General features: G+C 37.1%; 1 protein-coding gene across 5 annotated transcripts in view; it reads left to right on the top strand.

Annotated features, from left to right (window-relative positions):
- Window positions 1-11,901, top strand: part of GABRG2 (gamma-aminobutyric acid type A receptor subunit gamma2) — a 122,673-nt gene extending 110,772 nt beyond the window's left edge. For 2 of the 5 annotated variants that reach the window (XM_068534586.1, XM_068534590.1), the window contains exons 7-10: window positions 2,518-2,670; window positions 7,881-8,086; window positions 10,150-10,173; window positions 11,626-11,901. In XM_068534586.1, the coding sequence (XP_068390687.1) occupies window positions 2,518-2,670; window positions 7,881-8,086; window positions 10,150-10,173; window positions 11,626-11,901 (659 nt within the window). The remainder of the gene's footprint in view (window positions 1-2,517; window positions 2,671-7,880; window positions 8,087-10,149; window positions 10,174-11,625) is intronic. The other 3 variants (XM_068534587.1, XM_068534588.1, XM_068534589.1) reach the window with 3 other exon arrangements.
- Window positions 11,902-17,186: the final 5,285 nt, after the last annotated feature.

Here is a 17,186-nt window from a genome sequence, read left to right on the forward strand (position 1 = left end):
TGTGGCACTTTCAGGAGATTTGATTTTATAGGGTTCTCAGCCGGAGAGTTTTTAAAAATACAAAAAGTGATAGAGCCTTAGATATAAGACAGGCATCAGGCTGTCACTGTGAAGCTGCTTTGCTTTTAAATGGCCTGTTCCCAAGTTTGAATCCATAATCTAGTGACAGAAAAGCTTTGGATTTGCTGGCAAAGATGAAAGATGCTCCGAAGCTATTACCTTAAAATAGAAATTGATAGATAAATAGGCTGTGGAAGTTTAGATTCTGACCTAAAGGGAAGTGGAGAATTACATTGAGATAATTATCTGTTCACTTGAGGCAAAATTAAAGTTCACCTTTAAAAAGAGTCAGATCATTAATGCCAAAGTGTAGATTCTCATTCACTTACATGATAAGGAGTAAAAAAGGAGTTACTAAAGTTGTCTAGATTTATCTAAAATATTATAATTCATAAACTTTCATTTAAACACATGTTTAAAATATGCAGAGTATTCCCAAGGACTTGGAAAATAGGGAGAAAAAGTGCCCCTGAATATTATTATTTAAAAAGAAAACCTCTCTTTCTTTGTGTTTCCTATGTAGAATAAGAAACTTGAATTCGCCTCTGGTATTGTGATCAAAGAAACAGGAAAGAAAAAGATAGATATTAATAGGGATCATCTCAAGTTAAATGTCTTTATTCCTCAATCATCGCCTGCGTCTGTTATATTCTAAATTAGAACAAAAGCAAAGACGAAACAAATTTATGAAATGCTATGACTTTAAATAGCTTAAGCCCAAATAAATCAACACAGAGAAGCATCATCTCAGGGAACTAACCAAAATCTAGTTAAGATCAATAAGAAAATTCCTACCTTTAACTTTTCAGGGATAATTGCTAAATAATGGCTAATTACTGCTCTTGGAGAGGGAACCAGTGTTCCCATGGGAGCCTAATTCCCTAATTAGTGTCTGGGTCACTAATGTTGCCTTAACCAGGATACTGAATTAGACAAGTGACAGTCCATCAATCCACCGAAGGGCAGTATTAGGAGGTATTCATAACCCCACTTAGGAAACACTGCAGGGTGAGGGGAGTCTTTACTCCATTGAAGAGTACCCAGTGAAGGGTCTTCCATCTCAGCAGCTTAGAAGGGTGTGGAGTGAAGCTTGAGAGGGGGAAGGAAGAAGTGGACTAAGTAGTAAAAATTCACCCAGCTAAGTCAGTCTTCTCCCCATGAAGCTTCTAAAGTGCCTTATTTTCGAATCAGATCTAAATCATCTAAGTAAGGAGAGAAACATAGACATGAAGCCAAGTAATTCAACTAAAACACATGATTGGGATTTCATTGTCCATGCATTTTAGGACAAATCACAATTTAGTAAAGAAAAAAGAAGCAACATTTGAAAAGTGGTCTCATGTTTTGCCTCACATTAGGAGAGCAGATATAGTCTTTGAAACTGATGTTCTCTAACAGTACTATAAAGAAACATAAATATATAGTAACTGGGATATGTCTCTATAGTATATTTTCTAACTTCAAAAATTAAAATTTTGTAGAATTTCACTTGGAATCATACAAAATGAAAGACATGGAATTTTAAAAACAATGCATGCATCATGATTTTAACGAATCAGAGACTTGGGATTCTGTCACATTACATTGTTCTCATGCATAGCTATATGGTCGTTCTTGGATTCCTTGATTACTCTCTGTATTATTTACGTAAACTCCTTTGTAACCCAAATGTTCCAGAATACAACTTCTTGATTTTTGTTTCTTTCTCTATATTTAAATATATAAATATATTCATTCATTTAATCATTTACTCAACAAATGTTACTGAATGCCTGTTTGGAATCAAGCAGGATACTGAGTACTGATAGGGCAGTGATGGGCTAGAGTAGGCACAGTCTGTGGACTCATGCAGATAAAGTCTAATAGGTGGGACAGATATTACAAAAAATAACCACACGAATGAATGAGAAATTACAAACTGAAGTTAACTGCTATGAAGGAAAATCACAGGATTCAACGGAAATATGAGAAAATGTCTCAGCATAGAAATGTGGTGATAAACTGAGTAAAATAGTCATTTATTAGTACCAAGCACCAGGATATTTCTCTCTGGTTTGTATGGAGAAAGGTCCTGAGAACAAGAGGAAATTGTTACAAACCTGAGGATTCATTGCAGGCAAGAAAGGCACAGGGTAGAAACACTGTTTATTTCCCTCTCCACCAAACAAAAAATTTCACATTGTGTGTATTAAGTAGGCAGAGAAGACAATGTCAAAAATCACAGGAAAGAAGAAAATAGGAGCAATGTGCTCAAAAATGTTTCCTTCCATCAGTAATCACATTGCTTCGAAAAGGATCAGAATTCAGTACAGGCTGGGTTTTGCTTTTTGTCGTTTTTGTTCTTAAAACAGGTGGGTTAAAACTTTCAAGTGCACGTAAGAGTTATATACATGCTTATTTTCAAGCACTTTCCAATTTTGTTAAGGGTTTTCATGGCCTATCTTTGCTCTGTTCCAGGAGATTACGTGGTCATGACTGTCTATTTTGACCTGAGCAGAAGAATGGGATACTTCACCATCCAGACCTACATCCCCTGCACACTCATCGTTGTCCTATCCTGGGTGTCCTTCTGGATCAATAAGGATGCTGTTCCAGCCAGAACTTCTCTAGGTGAGACACAATTCTTTGTGTTGTACTGTCCCAAGGTAAGTACCAAACATGACTAATCCTTATTCCCCTTTAAAAATTGACTTGCTTTTAATTCAGTCATCAATTACATAGAAATGCCATTTGTTTCATTTTAAAGAAAACTAGCATGTTAAAAAAAAGAAGCAGTGTATAAAGTTTCCTAGTTTTGTTTTGCTAAATTACCTCCATAGGCTTTCTTCACTAAATTTTTAAATAAACTGGGGGGTGGGGGGGGGTGGGGAAACACTTTTCTTTTCAGTAGATTTTTTTGTTTTGATCTCTGGGCAGTAGTACAGTAGAGCTGCTCACACCAGCTCATGAGAGCTGATTGTGTTTATCTTTTCCCAACGTTGTGTTCAGTGATGCCACATTGGTAGTGAAATCAACCAAGGTGAAAATATTAACAACACGGAAATAGGCAAACACTAAAAATCAGGGGCACCTTTTTTCTAGGGAATCAGTTGTTACACATTTACTAGCATACCACTGGCTACTGATTAATTTCAACATGCATAATTATCGTGACATTTGAAGACATACATACACAGTAATTGGCTCCTTATAGAAGAACCATTGAAAAGATTATTTTGGGGAAAACATAATTACCTGTGAAATTCTGGGACCCCTCTCTCCACTTTTAAGATTATTTGCAATTTGCTTGATCTCTTGTATATGGTGATATCTGTCTTGGAGTTTCACATCTTCTTCCTCACACAAGGAAAGAGGACTCACGTAGATTACGACAAAGCCACAGACTCACAGGGACACTGGAGGCTAGGCCCATGAATAAAATTCTCATACTACGTAAAATTTCCTAGAGACTTAACTACTGAAAAATGAATTATAAAACCACTGTCCTCTTTTATCATCTGTATGAAAACTAGAACCATATTTCTTGCTCACTCTTTGACTAGAGAGGCAGTATCATGTAATAGTTAAGAGCTTGGATTTTGAAGTCCAGAGAATCTGGATTTCAACCCACACATATGGTATGGCCTTGGATATGCCCTTTAGTCTCTGCAAATCACATTTTACTCACATGTGAAACATATATCATTTCCTGTACCTAACTGTGGGGTTTGATTAGGTGAAATTAGGTATTCCATGCAAAGTGCACAAAGCATAGTAGGGCCTCAGAAATGTTAGCAATTATAGTCATTTTCTGACAAAGTGATCTGTACCACGTTATTAAAACTGAGGGCAGAAATGATTACTGGGAAAAAAAAGACATCATTTGCATTTTTGTTCTCCTCCAAACCTAATTTAGTCTCCCATCTGTTTCAAAATAAAGTTATTTTGAGTTTTTCTGTTATATGAGGTACTTTATGTTACACGCTCTATTTAACAATTATAATGTCCTGTCTAATGCTACATGCTAAGACAAACCCAAAATATGCTGAGTCTATTACTTTAGGACTATTACCTGTGATTGTGAGTAGTGTATTGCATTACATGCTTATATGTCTGTTACATCAGAATGTAAATGTCTTTTTCACTCCCAGTATAGTGCCTGGCACATGGCTGGTACCTCAATGATTATTCAAGGACTGTATGCACTTATGAACGGATGGAAAAAATGCACTGATGCATTCCAATCTACCCATTCCAAAAATATTTTAAGGGAAGGATTTTAAATCAATTTCTTCTCTTGAAGTCTAGTTCCTGCTGGTCAAAATCCCTCTTAAGACCACTCTAGTAGCTCATTTCTACCACTTATTCAATGAGTGCTCACTGGCAAAAGACCATGGTGGGAGAAGGGATCAAGGTGAGTGGGCTGAGGAACGAGGGACGGGTCCCCAAGCACATAGCAGGTAGGTGCTCCTCTTATTTGTTGATCATTTACTATAAGTCAGGCGTCTTCAACATGGTCCCCATGCTTTTTCTACTCTCCACAACAGCTGCGTGTTGAAGTTGTAATGATAATAAAGGTTATTATCGCACTTTTAGAGCTAAGGAAGCAGAGGCGCTGTAAGGTTAAATGACATTTACAAGGTCACACAGCCAGCAGATAGTAGATCTGCACCTTGGCTGATTGATACCTAGATTTGCTCTGGGTGAGACCTTGTTGAAGGCCAGCTGTGGGAAAAGGTAGGGTGCTGAGCTGAGCTGTTTTCTCTGTTTTAGCTTTGCTGTCTCACTTCTTTAGATCAGTGCTTCTTAGATTTAACTGCACATTTCAGTCAGTAGGGGGCCTTTAAAATTACAGCTGCTGTAGTCCAACCCCAAGAGATGCTTATTTAATTTGTTGACAGCATGGGCTGGGTGTCAGGATTAAAAAAAAAAAAAAAAAATTCCCAGGTGATTCTAATGTGCGATCAGGCTTAAGAACACTGACCTAGATTTCACTGAGTCCAATTACCTTTTCCAGTGTTTACGATCAAGAGTTGAACCAGATGATATTAAACACCTGTGAACTTCAAGTTTATCGCCATAGAACAGTTAGAGAGCCAAGTTGTTTGATGAGTGAGATAAATATACCCATGTGGCTCAGAGATTGACTGCTTTCTAAACTCAGATCACCACAGGATGGGGAATATTCATTTTGGAACTTACAACACTTGAGTATAGTTTGGTACATAAGTGGTAGCTGGTGAGGTTTAATCATGATGTAAGGATGATGGATGAAACAAGGACAAGACGAATGGATATTTTTCACCCAAGTTATGAGGTAACGTAACATGCCTGAAGAGCTTACTTCATGCCAAGACTGGAGGAACTGAAAAAAGCTATGGATGTTTTTCATGTATCTCAGGTAAGAGAACTCTAATTTCTTTGCTTGGCAAAACTAGGCTTAAAAACCACATTAAAAACAAACAAAAAAACCACATCAGGCTATCTTGTTGCTGGTAAATCACTTAAAAACTACCATTTGTCTATTCTTCATTGTTCTCTTCTCTGTGGCTCCAGGCAGACCGGAAAATATCTTGAAGCATTTTTTGAAGAGTCTTCTTTTACATGGCTGGGATGAACTTCCATGTAGCCTAATAATATGAGACGGGCCACATTCTCTTAAGTGAACTTATCCATGGTATCTACTCTGAACATTGACATTTTCACTTCTCATAGGTCATATGTGGTTTGAGGCCTGAATGTGAAGTGAAGACCCAAGTGCCAATTTAGTTTTGAAATTCCCCCACAAAAATATCAGCTGTGATTAGGTATAATCAAAAACTTCTACGTGAATTAATGTATAGACAACCTAAGTGAAGCTTTTTTTAGTTTGAGAAGCAGATCTTTCTTCTCTAAAATAAATGATAATAACACCTTCTATTTATTGAGACTTTACTAGGAATTGTCACTCTATGTGCATTATTTAATTTAGTCTTCCCAAGAGCCTTAGGGAGTTCCCCCAGTCACTACCATCCCGTTTGTAATTGAAAAACTTGCCCATTCTTATGTTTCCATCATGACAGCATGGAAGACCCACATATCTACATCATATCCCACATTAGGGATTTACAGTGGCTCCCAAGTGTGTGGTGCTTCATCCTGCATATTATGGACCTGTTTATAGAGAGGAAATACAACAATGTGGTTCAGAGCATTGCGTTTAAAGTCAGACTTGCTAGGCTTGTATGTCATCTCTATCACTTAACTAGTTTATTCCTTATGTGCTCAGTTTCTTTCACCTGCAAAAAAAAAAAAAAACAAAAAAAAAAAAAACAAGGATAACAGTGCTTACCTCATTGTGAGGATTTTGTGGGATAATTAATTATACAAGTACTTAACGTAGTACTTGGCCAAAGGAAGAGATTCTTAAGTGTTAGATACTGTTCTGTGCAATTAAAACTATCTCCCCCAAGTCATCAATGTGGATTCCTATTTTCAAATGTAGGTTGAGTCTCTAGTCTTTCATATATACACTATTCTTCAATTGTTTTATTTATTCATTTGATATTTATTGAGTACTAGCACTATACTCACTATGGGATTACAATGGACATCAAGATACATTTCTTATCTGTTGTCACAAAGTATATAGAATAGACAGGGAGATGGAAGACTCCATGATCACTAACAGATGCAGAAATTTAGACTGTTGAAGTGACTTAAGTTCCTATAACTGGAGCCATAACCTATGCAGATACTGAATCTGTGTTGCCTTTATTATAATTAACATAGCTGTTACAGAAGGTAAGCCCCTGACCCTTCCCCTGTAGATACATATAGGTTGTCTTAACTTTGTTCTTTGTTATTAAACAATTATTGGGGAGGACTAGTTTGCTTGGGCACTGTTGCACAAGGGGGAAAAGAAGTGTTTTGAAATCAGACATTTAATTTTTGTGTTTAAATCCTTCTGCTACTTTACCGTCTGACATGGCGCTGGTCCTTTAGCCTCCTTTTCCTCAACTATAAAATCAAAATGAAAATATCTGCTGTAAAGATTCAAAGAGAGAATGCACATAAAATGCTTATCAGAGTGCCTGGCACGAGGAAGTTTTCAGTAAATATTAGTTATGATATTACTTCTGAGATACCTATTTTCATCACAAATAGCCTCTAAAGAACTTATCCATCAGAACATGTCAGTCGCGCACAACGCACCTCCTCTGTTTAATACATTTAAATGACTTCTCCTTGCACTTTGAATACAATGCAAACTCCTGTGCGTGCTCTGCGTGATTGGACTTCTACTTCCCCAGCGTCACCGTGATTTCCCCGCCCATCCCCAGAAGCCAGGCATTTTAAAAATTCAAAACCAGATAAGGTTTCCCTTCCTCAGAACCTCCCTTTAATTTTTTTAGTGCTAATAGCCAAAAGGTTGGTTTCTTCTAATTTTTTAAGCTTCCCCTTAAATATCACCTCCTCAGAGAGGCCTTCCATCTAAGTAGGTTCTCACCATCCCTGCTCTTCTGCATGGCACATACCATAATTTGTAATTATACTTTTCTTTTTTTGATCCATGGTGGTGTCTGTCTTTCGCCGAAATACAAGGGACATATGGGCAGGGACCATGTCTGTTTTATTTCTCAGCACATTTTCAGCACGTTTCTCAGCACATACGGCAGGTGATACATAGTAGGCAGGCAGTACACATCTGTGAACTGAGTGAATGAATTTGAGTTACACCTTCTTTCCCAATACTGAGGTTGCTCCTCAGGAGTCACAAAACACGTTCGGTTTCATTAGTGACACAGTTTTCCAACCTGCTGATGTGGTCACACGATCTGTTTTATTGTGTCTTCCTCCAGGCATTACCACCGTCCTGACCATGACTACCCTCAGCACCATTGCCCGGAAGTCGCTCCCCAAGGTCTCCTATGTCACGGCAATGGACCTCTTCGTATCTGTTTGCTTCATCTTTGTCTTCTCTGCTTTGGTGGAGTACGGCACCCTGCATTATTTTGTCAGCAACCGGAAACCAAGCAAGGACAAAGACAAAAAGAAGAAAAACCCTGTATGTATCATTTCTTATTGGGACCTTTGACATTTTTATGCAGAGAGGTCACCTGGTTTTGTTTTGGTTTGGTCTTGCTTAGCCTATCTATCTGCAGGCTATCCACACTTTGGGCCGCAAGGTGAAAAGGGACTGTGTGAGTTTGGCCAGGCCATAAGGATTCATTAAGGTCGTCAGTTATTTGGGAGAGAGACCTGATTCACTAAGGGAGACTCTTGCTCTCTTTATTTCATTGGGAGCATAACCATGGCTGAACAATGCATTCATCTGCTAGTAGCTTGTTATGTTTAGGTTTCAGTGATTTTCATCTTTCTGCCTCTTAACTAATATTTTTAAGTTATTGACGTTTTAACTTAAATCTTTCATCCAGTGATTCCCAATAGGAAGCCACAAGGTTCTTAAAGTTTCAGGGGTCACCACACTGTTGCAAATAATGTGTGTGTGTGTGCATTGCCAGAGGACTTCTATTGGTTTTATAGTTAAAAGGTATTTTTTTAGCCTCCCTTTTTCATTTTCTCATATATAAAATGAGTGTTACAAAAAAGACATATCTTATGAGACTGCTGTGAGGAATAAATGTGGTAATGGATGTAAAAACCATTACATAGTACCTTACATTTATAGTTGATGATAGTGGTTGATGTTGATGATTTACGCAGTTACCAACCTGGACTGAGTTCAGTGACTTGGAAACAGGTAGGATGGCTTCACCTTGCCACCTAACTAACTTTAAATAGAGTTGATGAAGCATAAATATAAATGCCTAAAGCAACTGTCTTTTATGATGGATGTTGAAAAGAGCATGTAGCTACCCATTTGCCCACTTAAACACAGTGTTTGGTTCATAGGAGGAGGCCCCATGAAAATTAAGGTCCATTTCCTTACAATACTGGGGGGCAAAGGAACTCCTGAATTTATAGCCTTTCCTGGTCTTCTGCTTTAAGGGCTATGAGGGTCATGATAGTGGCCAGCTTTCTGACCCATGGCCTTTGGGGAGCTGAATTATAACCACAGAATCTAGCCGATTCTAGATTGCATCCTGATGCATCTCCAGAAACCGAGGTGAAAATTCTACAAATTGCACATGTTTATTTGAATGTAAGACATTATAACAGGTGAAGAAGCATCATTGTTCTTGACGATTAATGCAAAAGAAATTATCTTTAATTGCCCAAATATTCGCTATACTTTATGCAGCCCTTTCTTTCTCTGTCTGTATTGCCTCTCTTTACCTTTGCATTTTCTCTATCCTTAGTTTATTTTCCTCGTTGTGTTGTTTTTTGTTTTCTCCCCCTCCTTCACTTGCTAGTTCATTTTCCCCCAAAAGATGGGTCTATTGACACTCAGCATTATTACCTGCCAGTAGAAACAAGGATGTGAGGACTGGCTTAGGACAAAGCCCTCTGGTCCTCTCTATTGTGGAGTGGATTTTGTTGCAGAGATAGAAACACTTGGATTCCTTAAGCCAGGGTCATGAGATGGCAGAAGAAAAGAAGGCAGAGGAGAAAGGGAATTAAAGAACCTGCAAAAATGAAATTACCTGAGAACTTCATGCATTTACCCCTTTTAAGCCTATTAGATGATTTATCAGAGAACTATCAAGAGCCCAAGCTGTGAATGAGAAGCTGAAATTTCATTTTCCCATTTAATATGCCCTTGGGTTCATTGTGTCAAGGCTCTCCTAGTAAGGCCTCCTTGATCATAATTAGAAAATAAAATCAGTATTTCTGTACAGGGAAAAACGGGCAACAGAAGGCTTCCTCACACGTGAACAATACTGGCTTTTGCAGTTAGATCACTGTGGATTAATTTACTGAAAATTTCACTAGCAATAAATCAATCACCAAATTTCATTTTCCAACTAACTAACTTTAGGCATATGCTTTATTCCAAGCTCAGAACTGTCCTTCTGTGTTTACAATTTCAGTTCATTTCACTTGCTATGCTTTCAAAATGTATTTTTAATTTATCTTATTTTGTCTCTCTCTTTTTTTTTTTTTTCTTTTTTTCTTCTTTTTTAATTAAAAAAAATGCGATTCTCTTTTCTGTCTACAAACCCAAAGCTTCTTCGGATGTTTTCCTTCAAGGTATAATGTTTTTTGGAATGGAAATTCACTGCATGCAACTGCTGAATTTAACTATTAATGCTTACATGGTGTTTTATTTATTTTTTATGAGCAGACATTTAAGCATTCCACTAGAGATAACACATTTAAGATGGAGAAAGTTCTATAGATTTCTAGAATTGATTCAGCAACCCTACATTAATTCAGAGGTTTTGACCTAACGTGAGGCTAAAAATATCTCTAAGCTCTATGAGATGTCATTAGTAAAGTGGGCCTCTTTACACATCAAAGCCAAGACTTACGCTCTCTTCTCAGATAAAAATGGAATCCAGTTTCACTGGTTGTACCTACCACGTTCCATATATACCACATATGCCCATATATACCATATATGCCCTAAAATTTGACTCTGTAAATCCTAATTCAACAAAGGATTGTTTTTCAATAAGTACATGCAATAATCTCCACTGACCTGAACTCTACCTGTCAGTTCTATAAAAATAATACAGTCTTTTTGAAGTGCTTTAAGTTAAAACACCCATCCCTTCCTTCCAGGGTGATCCAGGGGCCTTTGGCTCTATCATGCAATATTTAATGAGATTTCTATTCTCAGCTGAATTCTGATAGCTGATTCACAGACAATACGATTTGTATTGTATTTATATTATCCTAAAACGAACTCATCCAAATTAACATTAAATAAATGTTTGAGTTTTCTAGCAATTTTGTAATTGGTGCAGCAGCAAAGATTAGATTAACATTTAGTTAATTGGTACTAGTTTCTTCTCATGCCAGAGTTTGATAGCTAGTAACATTTAAAAAAATTTTTCACTCACATGTAGGTTAATATTGCTGACATTCTGAAGCTTCTAAACGGTGAACGTTAGGCAAAGTACTTATATATTCTGTTAAAACATAAGTAAGTCATACCATTGTGGTATAAACTCAGGAAACTTCTACATTTATATATATCTTGACAGTTTCTATTAAAAGCATTTAATACATTTGCTCAGTGTAATGGGGTTATTAGTGTTTGCCTATATAGAGGAGCATGACACAAAATTTGATTTCAAAATTGACGCGTTTTTATTTCTCTGTTCTACTCATGTGCAACACCATTAAATGCCTTCATGCAACCAACCTCACATCTAATATTTACTAGAATAAGATTCCATGTAGTTGTTTGATTTAAATCTTTAAACTTTGAGTTCTTTTGGTGCTCAATCTTCTTGCTATAGCTATTAGCTTGGTGGTATTATTTTCAGCTGCACTGCTTAAGCTCAAAATTTGAAATCTGCAAATGTGCTATCCTTCTAAGTTCAATTTTACCATTGTAGATCATGATGTCATAGCAATTCCCTGAGTACTCATTTTCAGATTCATCATTCACATTGGTGACACTGTGGAGAAATGGTCTAGGATTCAGCAAGTATAACTAACTCTGATCCCTCTCCTTCCCTACCCTTATCTCAGGCCCCTACCATTGATATCCGCCCACGATCAGCAACCATTCAAATGAATAATGCCACACACCTTCAAGAGAGAGATGAAGAATATGGGTATGAGTGTCTGGACGGCAAGGACTGTGCCAGTTTTTTCTGCTGTTTCGAAGATTGCCGAACAGGAGCTTGGAGACATGGGAGGATACATATCCGTATTGCCAAGATGGACTCCTATGCCCGGATCTTCTTCCCCACTGCCTTCTGCTTGTTCAATCTGGTTTACTGGGTTTCCTACCTTTACCTGTGAAGAGGTATGGGTGTTACTGATGTGGGTCTTACTCACTAAATCTCATGGAGAGAGAATGTCCTTTCTAAGTCCACTTATATAATCCCCTGAGTGGTTTATAATACTCTGAATTTGTTTCTATGTTCTAACCTGGTAAATTGTATTCATGTCATATTGTTTGCACCCAACTCTCCTGTGGTAAGTAAGTGTAATTTGAGCTATACAGTTTGCTGTGTCTCAAACCCGCAAGGCAAAGTGAAATTAGAGCAAGAACATTGAAACCAGATTTTTTTTTTCCACTAAAGGAATTGCAATAGTGAAAGCCATGACTATTTACAGTGGTGGTATCCTTACTCAATTCAAAATACAATCAGATGCAAAAGATCCAAAACTGTATCCTCTGTTCATCTGGGGTCAAGTTGTGGTAAGTTTGATCCCAAAAGGATATCTCCCTTATTTGAGAAAAATCACAACTTGCTTTAAATATAGGAGCCTATACTAGAAATCTATTTCATCTCCAGCCCAAGATATGAGGAAAATTTCCTCCACATCACATGTACAATGATGTAAATATTTCAATAACGTAGAATGCTTCAAGTTTAATGCATGCATCTCTCTAGAGCCAAACAAATGGATTGAAGTTAACATCATAAAGTATTGTCTTTTATTCTGTGTCTTTGGGCTGTAAAAGAATCATGAATGTAATTATAAGGGTTTGGGGTTTGGAATTGGAGGGAGGAATTTTCTCTACCTTCTCCCTCATGCATGAAGATTCAAACATCTTATTTTTTTCTTGTATGACATATTAAAACAAACACCTTAAGTAAAATACAGACTGGATAATCGACATCTGCCACCTCGAAATATGCCCAGTTTCATAGAGAATAAAGTAAATGTGTGTGCTTGCTGCTATTTTTTCTTCCTTTTAGGATGATAGGTCATAACAGAACTTACTCTCCATCTCAAGATCTGCTTCTAGTGACTGTGAGTGCCTCGTGGGCAGAATCCTTGTCATTTCCTCGTTGGGTCCTCAGCACCTTGTATAGTGCTTGGCACATAGCTGGCGCTCAGTAAATGTGGTTGGAAGTGAACTGGCTTTATATGCTTCTGGTGAATCTCTCTGAGCTGGTCTGGAACCAGTGATTCATCTTTTCACATAGGCATTATGCAGTGCTATTTGATCTTGTAGAAGTAAACAGAAGGATCCAAAGAATTTTGGCTATTTTTGTTCATTATCAAACAAACATTTACTTTAGGCAAAGTCCATACTCCTTTTAGAACAATATTGACAGCCTACATTTATGTACAGAAATGAGTCTATAGGGCATAATTAGAACCTGTGTATTATTGTTCCAGGTTTGGAGGTGAGTCAGCTCTGACCCATCCACCCTTTCACGGAGGACACATGGCAGGCATAAGCAGGAGTCACACCTGACTGGTGTTCAGAATGGAGTAATCTATGCTCTGTGAAAACCAAAATGTACTGAAGTTAACATTTAAAAAATGAAAGGACAAATGAAAGACTTACATGGAGGTTGAGCCTATGACTGTGTCCTCATTCAACGATACTGTATTCGCATGAAGTGGTGGTCCCAGGCTTCAAACATGATGAGTTGAGCTCCATTTTCAGGTACTCATCCTGAATCCTTATTTTTCTAAAATAGCACCCTTTGCAAGTTCTTCCTTTTGGCAATCATTACTCTAAGTCAGAATTCAGTCATAGCTATAGATAATCTAAAAAGAGTAGAAAAGAAGAGAAAGTGGCATTGTTAATAGAAAACCATGTAAAGTCATGATCAAGTCATCCGGATGAATCTTGAAATACATTTAGCTGCCAATTTTACAAACCTTTACTGTACCAGTGCTCTAGTATATAACCTCAAACACATGTAAATAGAATTAATTATTTTCTTGTTTTGAATTGTTAACATATGAAATGTTGACTCTTTGGGAGAGTTGTTGGCAAATTTTCAATGACGAGAAACATGTTATTATTGTCAACTTGAAATGTATTCCGTTAATGGGGACACTCAAAAAAGCTAGCTTTCCAACGTGTGCATAATATTGGCAACATGAATATATATATTATACATAATCTAATTCTTAATTCTCAGCTGCTCCTGGTCTATGTATTTGAAAACCTTTTCACAAAGGGAATTGCTTAATATGTGGACTTTTACAATAAAAATGCTGCATTCTAATCTGTGGTGTGAGGTCAGTGGTCTGGTTGGACTTGTTTGTCTTAAAGAGTGTGACCCCTCTTCCCTGTCTCATTCGCCAACACTTCCTTCCCTGTATGTGAATTTTATTTGTGAGCAGTGTGATCATGTTTTGCATGATAATGCTCCTCACTTCAAAGAAATTAAGAGATGTGTTTGGGGTGTGGAGTAGATACACAAGACAGAAAAGGTATGAAGTGGGTGAAGCTCAAGACTTCTGTGCCTAAAACTTTGGTGTGGTTAAGAATATGGACAATGGTGTCTGTCAGACATCATTGGGATCCCAACTCTACCACTGACCAGTTGTTTGACAACTGTCAATTCAGCCTTTATAAGCCTCCATTTTACCAGCTGTAAATTAGGTATAATAAGGCCACCCCATGTGGTGACACCAGCGCTCTGCTGCCGTGCTCCTCCCACTCCCATCAAATCAGCTCTCTAAAAGCATCAGCACTATTCACATATATGTCTTAAATGTGGCTCTGTAGCATGCTGTTTCATTTTTAGAGTACTTGAATTGCAAACCTTCCTTTAAACTACAGGCTGAAAATCCAAATCTCTTATTGAAAGAAATCTCACAGATTATTTTCACACCCAAAGAACCCTTCTCTGTAGCCCCCAAAATTAAAAATATAGGGAGCCAGTATCTTATTTTCTTGAAGTCCTTTGAAATTCTCAGAAGAACAGAGTTAGCATAATCCTTTACAAACACAGCTGCCATAACCTTCCTCTAGCTGTCATTCTCTTGGCCCCTCGTGGCTTCCTGCATCCAATTTAAACATCCATTTCTCACCTTCCAGACACGTAAAAAAATTAGTTTTCACTTTGGTCTTGTCTTCTGTCTAACTCCATGACCTTATGTTTAGCTAAGTACATATTCACTGGATGGCCTTCATCCCTTTTGTAAAGTCTCAGTGTTAGTTAGTTATTCTGACTAGTAGCAGCAAGTTTTGTCTCTAATGAAAGTCAAATTAAATTTAACCAAATGATGCGGTCATTGGGGATTATGTCAAAAATCGTTATCTCTATGACTGTCACTATGGATTTTTGTTAAACATGTAGAAGAAAGGGCGAATGACCTAGACCAATAGCTCTGCTAAATATTTTTAATGCTCGTTGAGTTGCCAAAGTTCACACAGCCAGTTAATGGCAAACCCAGGAGAGCCACCCAAGTATTACTCTTTCTACTGCCCCTCACAGTGTTTTAGGATTTGGAAGTAAAATTGTGGAATACATTATTATCTTCCTGTTAATGCTTTTTTCTTTTGGATCTGCCAAATTTGAAGATACCTTCTTTTCTCTGATCTTGACTTCACTTTAATTGCAATGAGATAAATTTTAAAATATACAGCAACAGAGGTACGTTGATAGATTTTACATTTATTTTATTCTCTAATATAATGAGCAATCACTTTTCAGTGTTACCCACTGCTTTCAGAATTCTGTTGCAAAGAAGGGATCGCCAATCATCTGAAAAATTGTAGACCCAGAGTTGGCCTTTGTCCCTCTGAGCTTGGAGCGACAGAGAACCAGAGTTTCCTATAGCTAGTCTCTACAGGCTCATTCTTTCGACTATATCAGAAAAGTGGCAGGAATGCTCTATTGTTACTTGGTCTGAGGTTAGGAACCATAGGCCAATTACAAAATCCAGTTGTGACTTTCTTTTTCTCTATTCGTGATTTAAAAAAAAAAAAAGGTTTTTCCTTATTATTGTTTGTATAACAAAATGGAAAAGCAGAGGCTCTTACTCCAGATTACACAGGTTCAAATCCTGGCCCTGCCAAGACTTACTATCCAACTTTTCTCTGCCTCAGTTTCTTCATCTAGAAAACGGGGATAATAATGGTTTATAGCCCATAGTTTTATTATATGGAATGACTGAAGCAATACCAAGGAATTATTGGCTTGTTAGTAATTTTCTTCAGCACAGATACGGAATGTCAGAAAACAAAGGGCACAAGGATCATAGTCTACTTTGCTTAAGAATAACGATTATCATTTATGAAGTTAATTACTACATTTTTCCACTTTGTAGGAATGCAGTACAATAAACATCTTTACTGGCATCACACCATACCTAGGAAATTCATGTACATAAATAACTATTCCCAAGTGGAACAGTGTATCATTTAAATCACTATACGTGATATGCATGAAGATAAACATGTAGATATCTTTTGAAAATTAAACATGTTGATTTCCCTTAAAAATCCCCAATAAGATGATTGCTAAATAAACATGTGAAACATTATCAATAAATATGTAGCTCTATCTTAATACAGTATTTTTTTTTGCAATATAACTAAGTCAAATACATTATTTTGTAGCTAAGTGTTAAAAATCCTTAATGAAATGAACATGAGGACTCAGTCATTACTGAGGACTCTTCCCATATAAAAAGAAAAAAATGTCACTGGACCAGGGATAGAGACTTTAAGTCACATCTGAAGATTTTCCAAATATTCCTATCTTGGGAGACTCAGTCTGTCACATGTGAATGAAACGGTTTAGTCCCTTCTCCTTCTGACATATCTTAATTCTATCACTCCTCTGCTGTTTCTTATGATATGATATTATTATCATCTAACATTCAGGCTCTCCTAAACTCTGCCATATCTCCACATAGCTGTCTTGACTCATCTGTCCTATTTCCTCGAGTCTTCTCCAAAATAGTGCCATATTCCTAGAATACCTTTGTCGCTCAACATACTGAAGAGTCACTAATTAAGGATTCAACCTGGTCCATGAAGTCTTTCCAGTGTGACTGAAGTACGATAGGCTATATTTTCTTTCACCTCCTCCAGTACTTGATGTGATTTTTGAATAGTCTAATCCTAATGTTTACCTCAGCTAAGTACTTACATTCATCTAATCCTCTTAGTAAACCAATTTTAAATGAACCATTCTGTGACAAGAATATGATATAAATAATTCACTATCCATTTGCATCTTAAATCAGGTTTTTTATCTTCTGTATATACAAATTTGCTATACAAATTTGCCTCATAGTTTTTTTTTCCTGTTACTTGTATTTTTTACGGGTCTGTAAATAAGACCCCCGTCAAAGAAGTTTTGATTAAGCATCTA

This window comes from Eschrichtius robustus, chromosome 2 (assembly GCF_028021215.1).
Source record: "Eschrichtius robustus isolate mEscRob2 chromosome 2, mEscRob2.pri, whole genome shotgun sequence".
NCBI lineage: Eukaryota > Metazoa > Chordata > Mammalia > Artiodactyla > Eschrichtiidae > Eschrichtius > Eschrichtius robustus.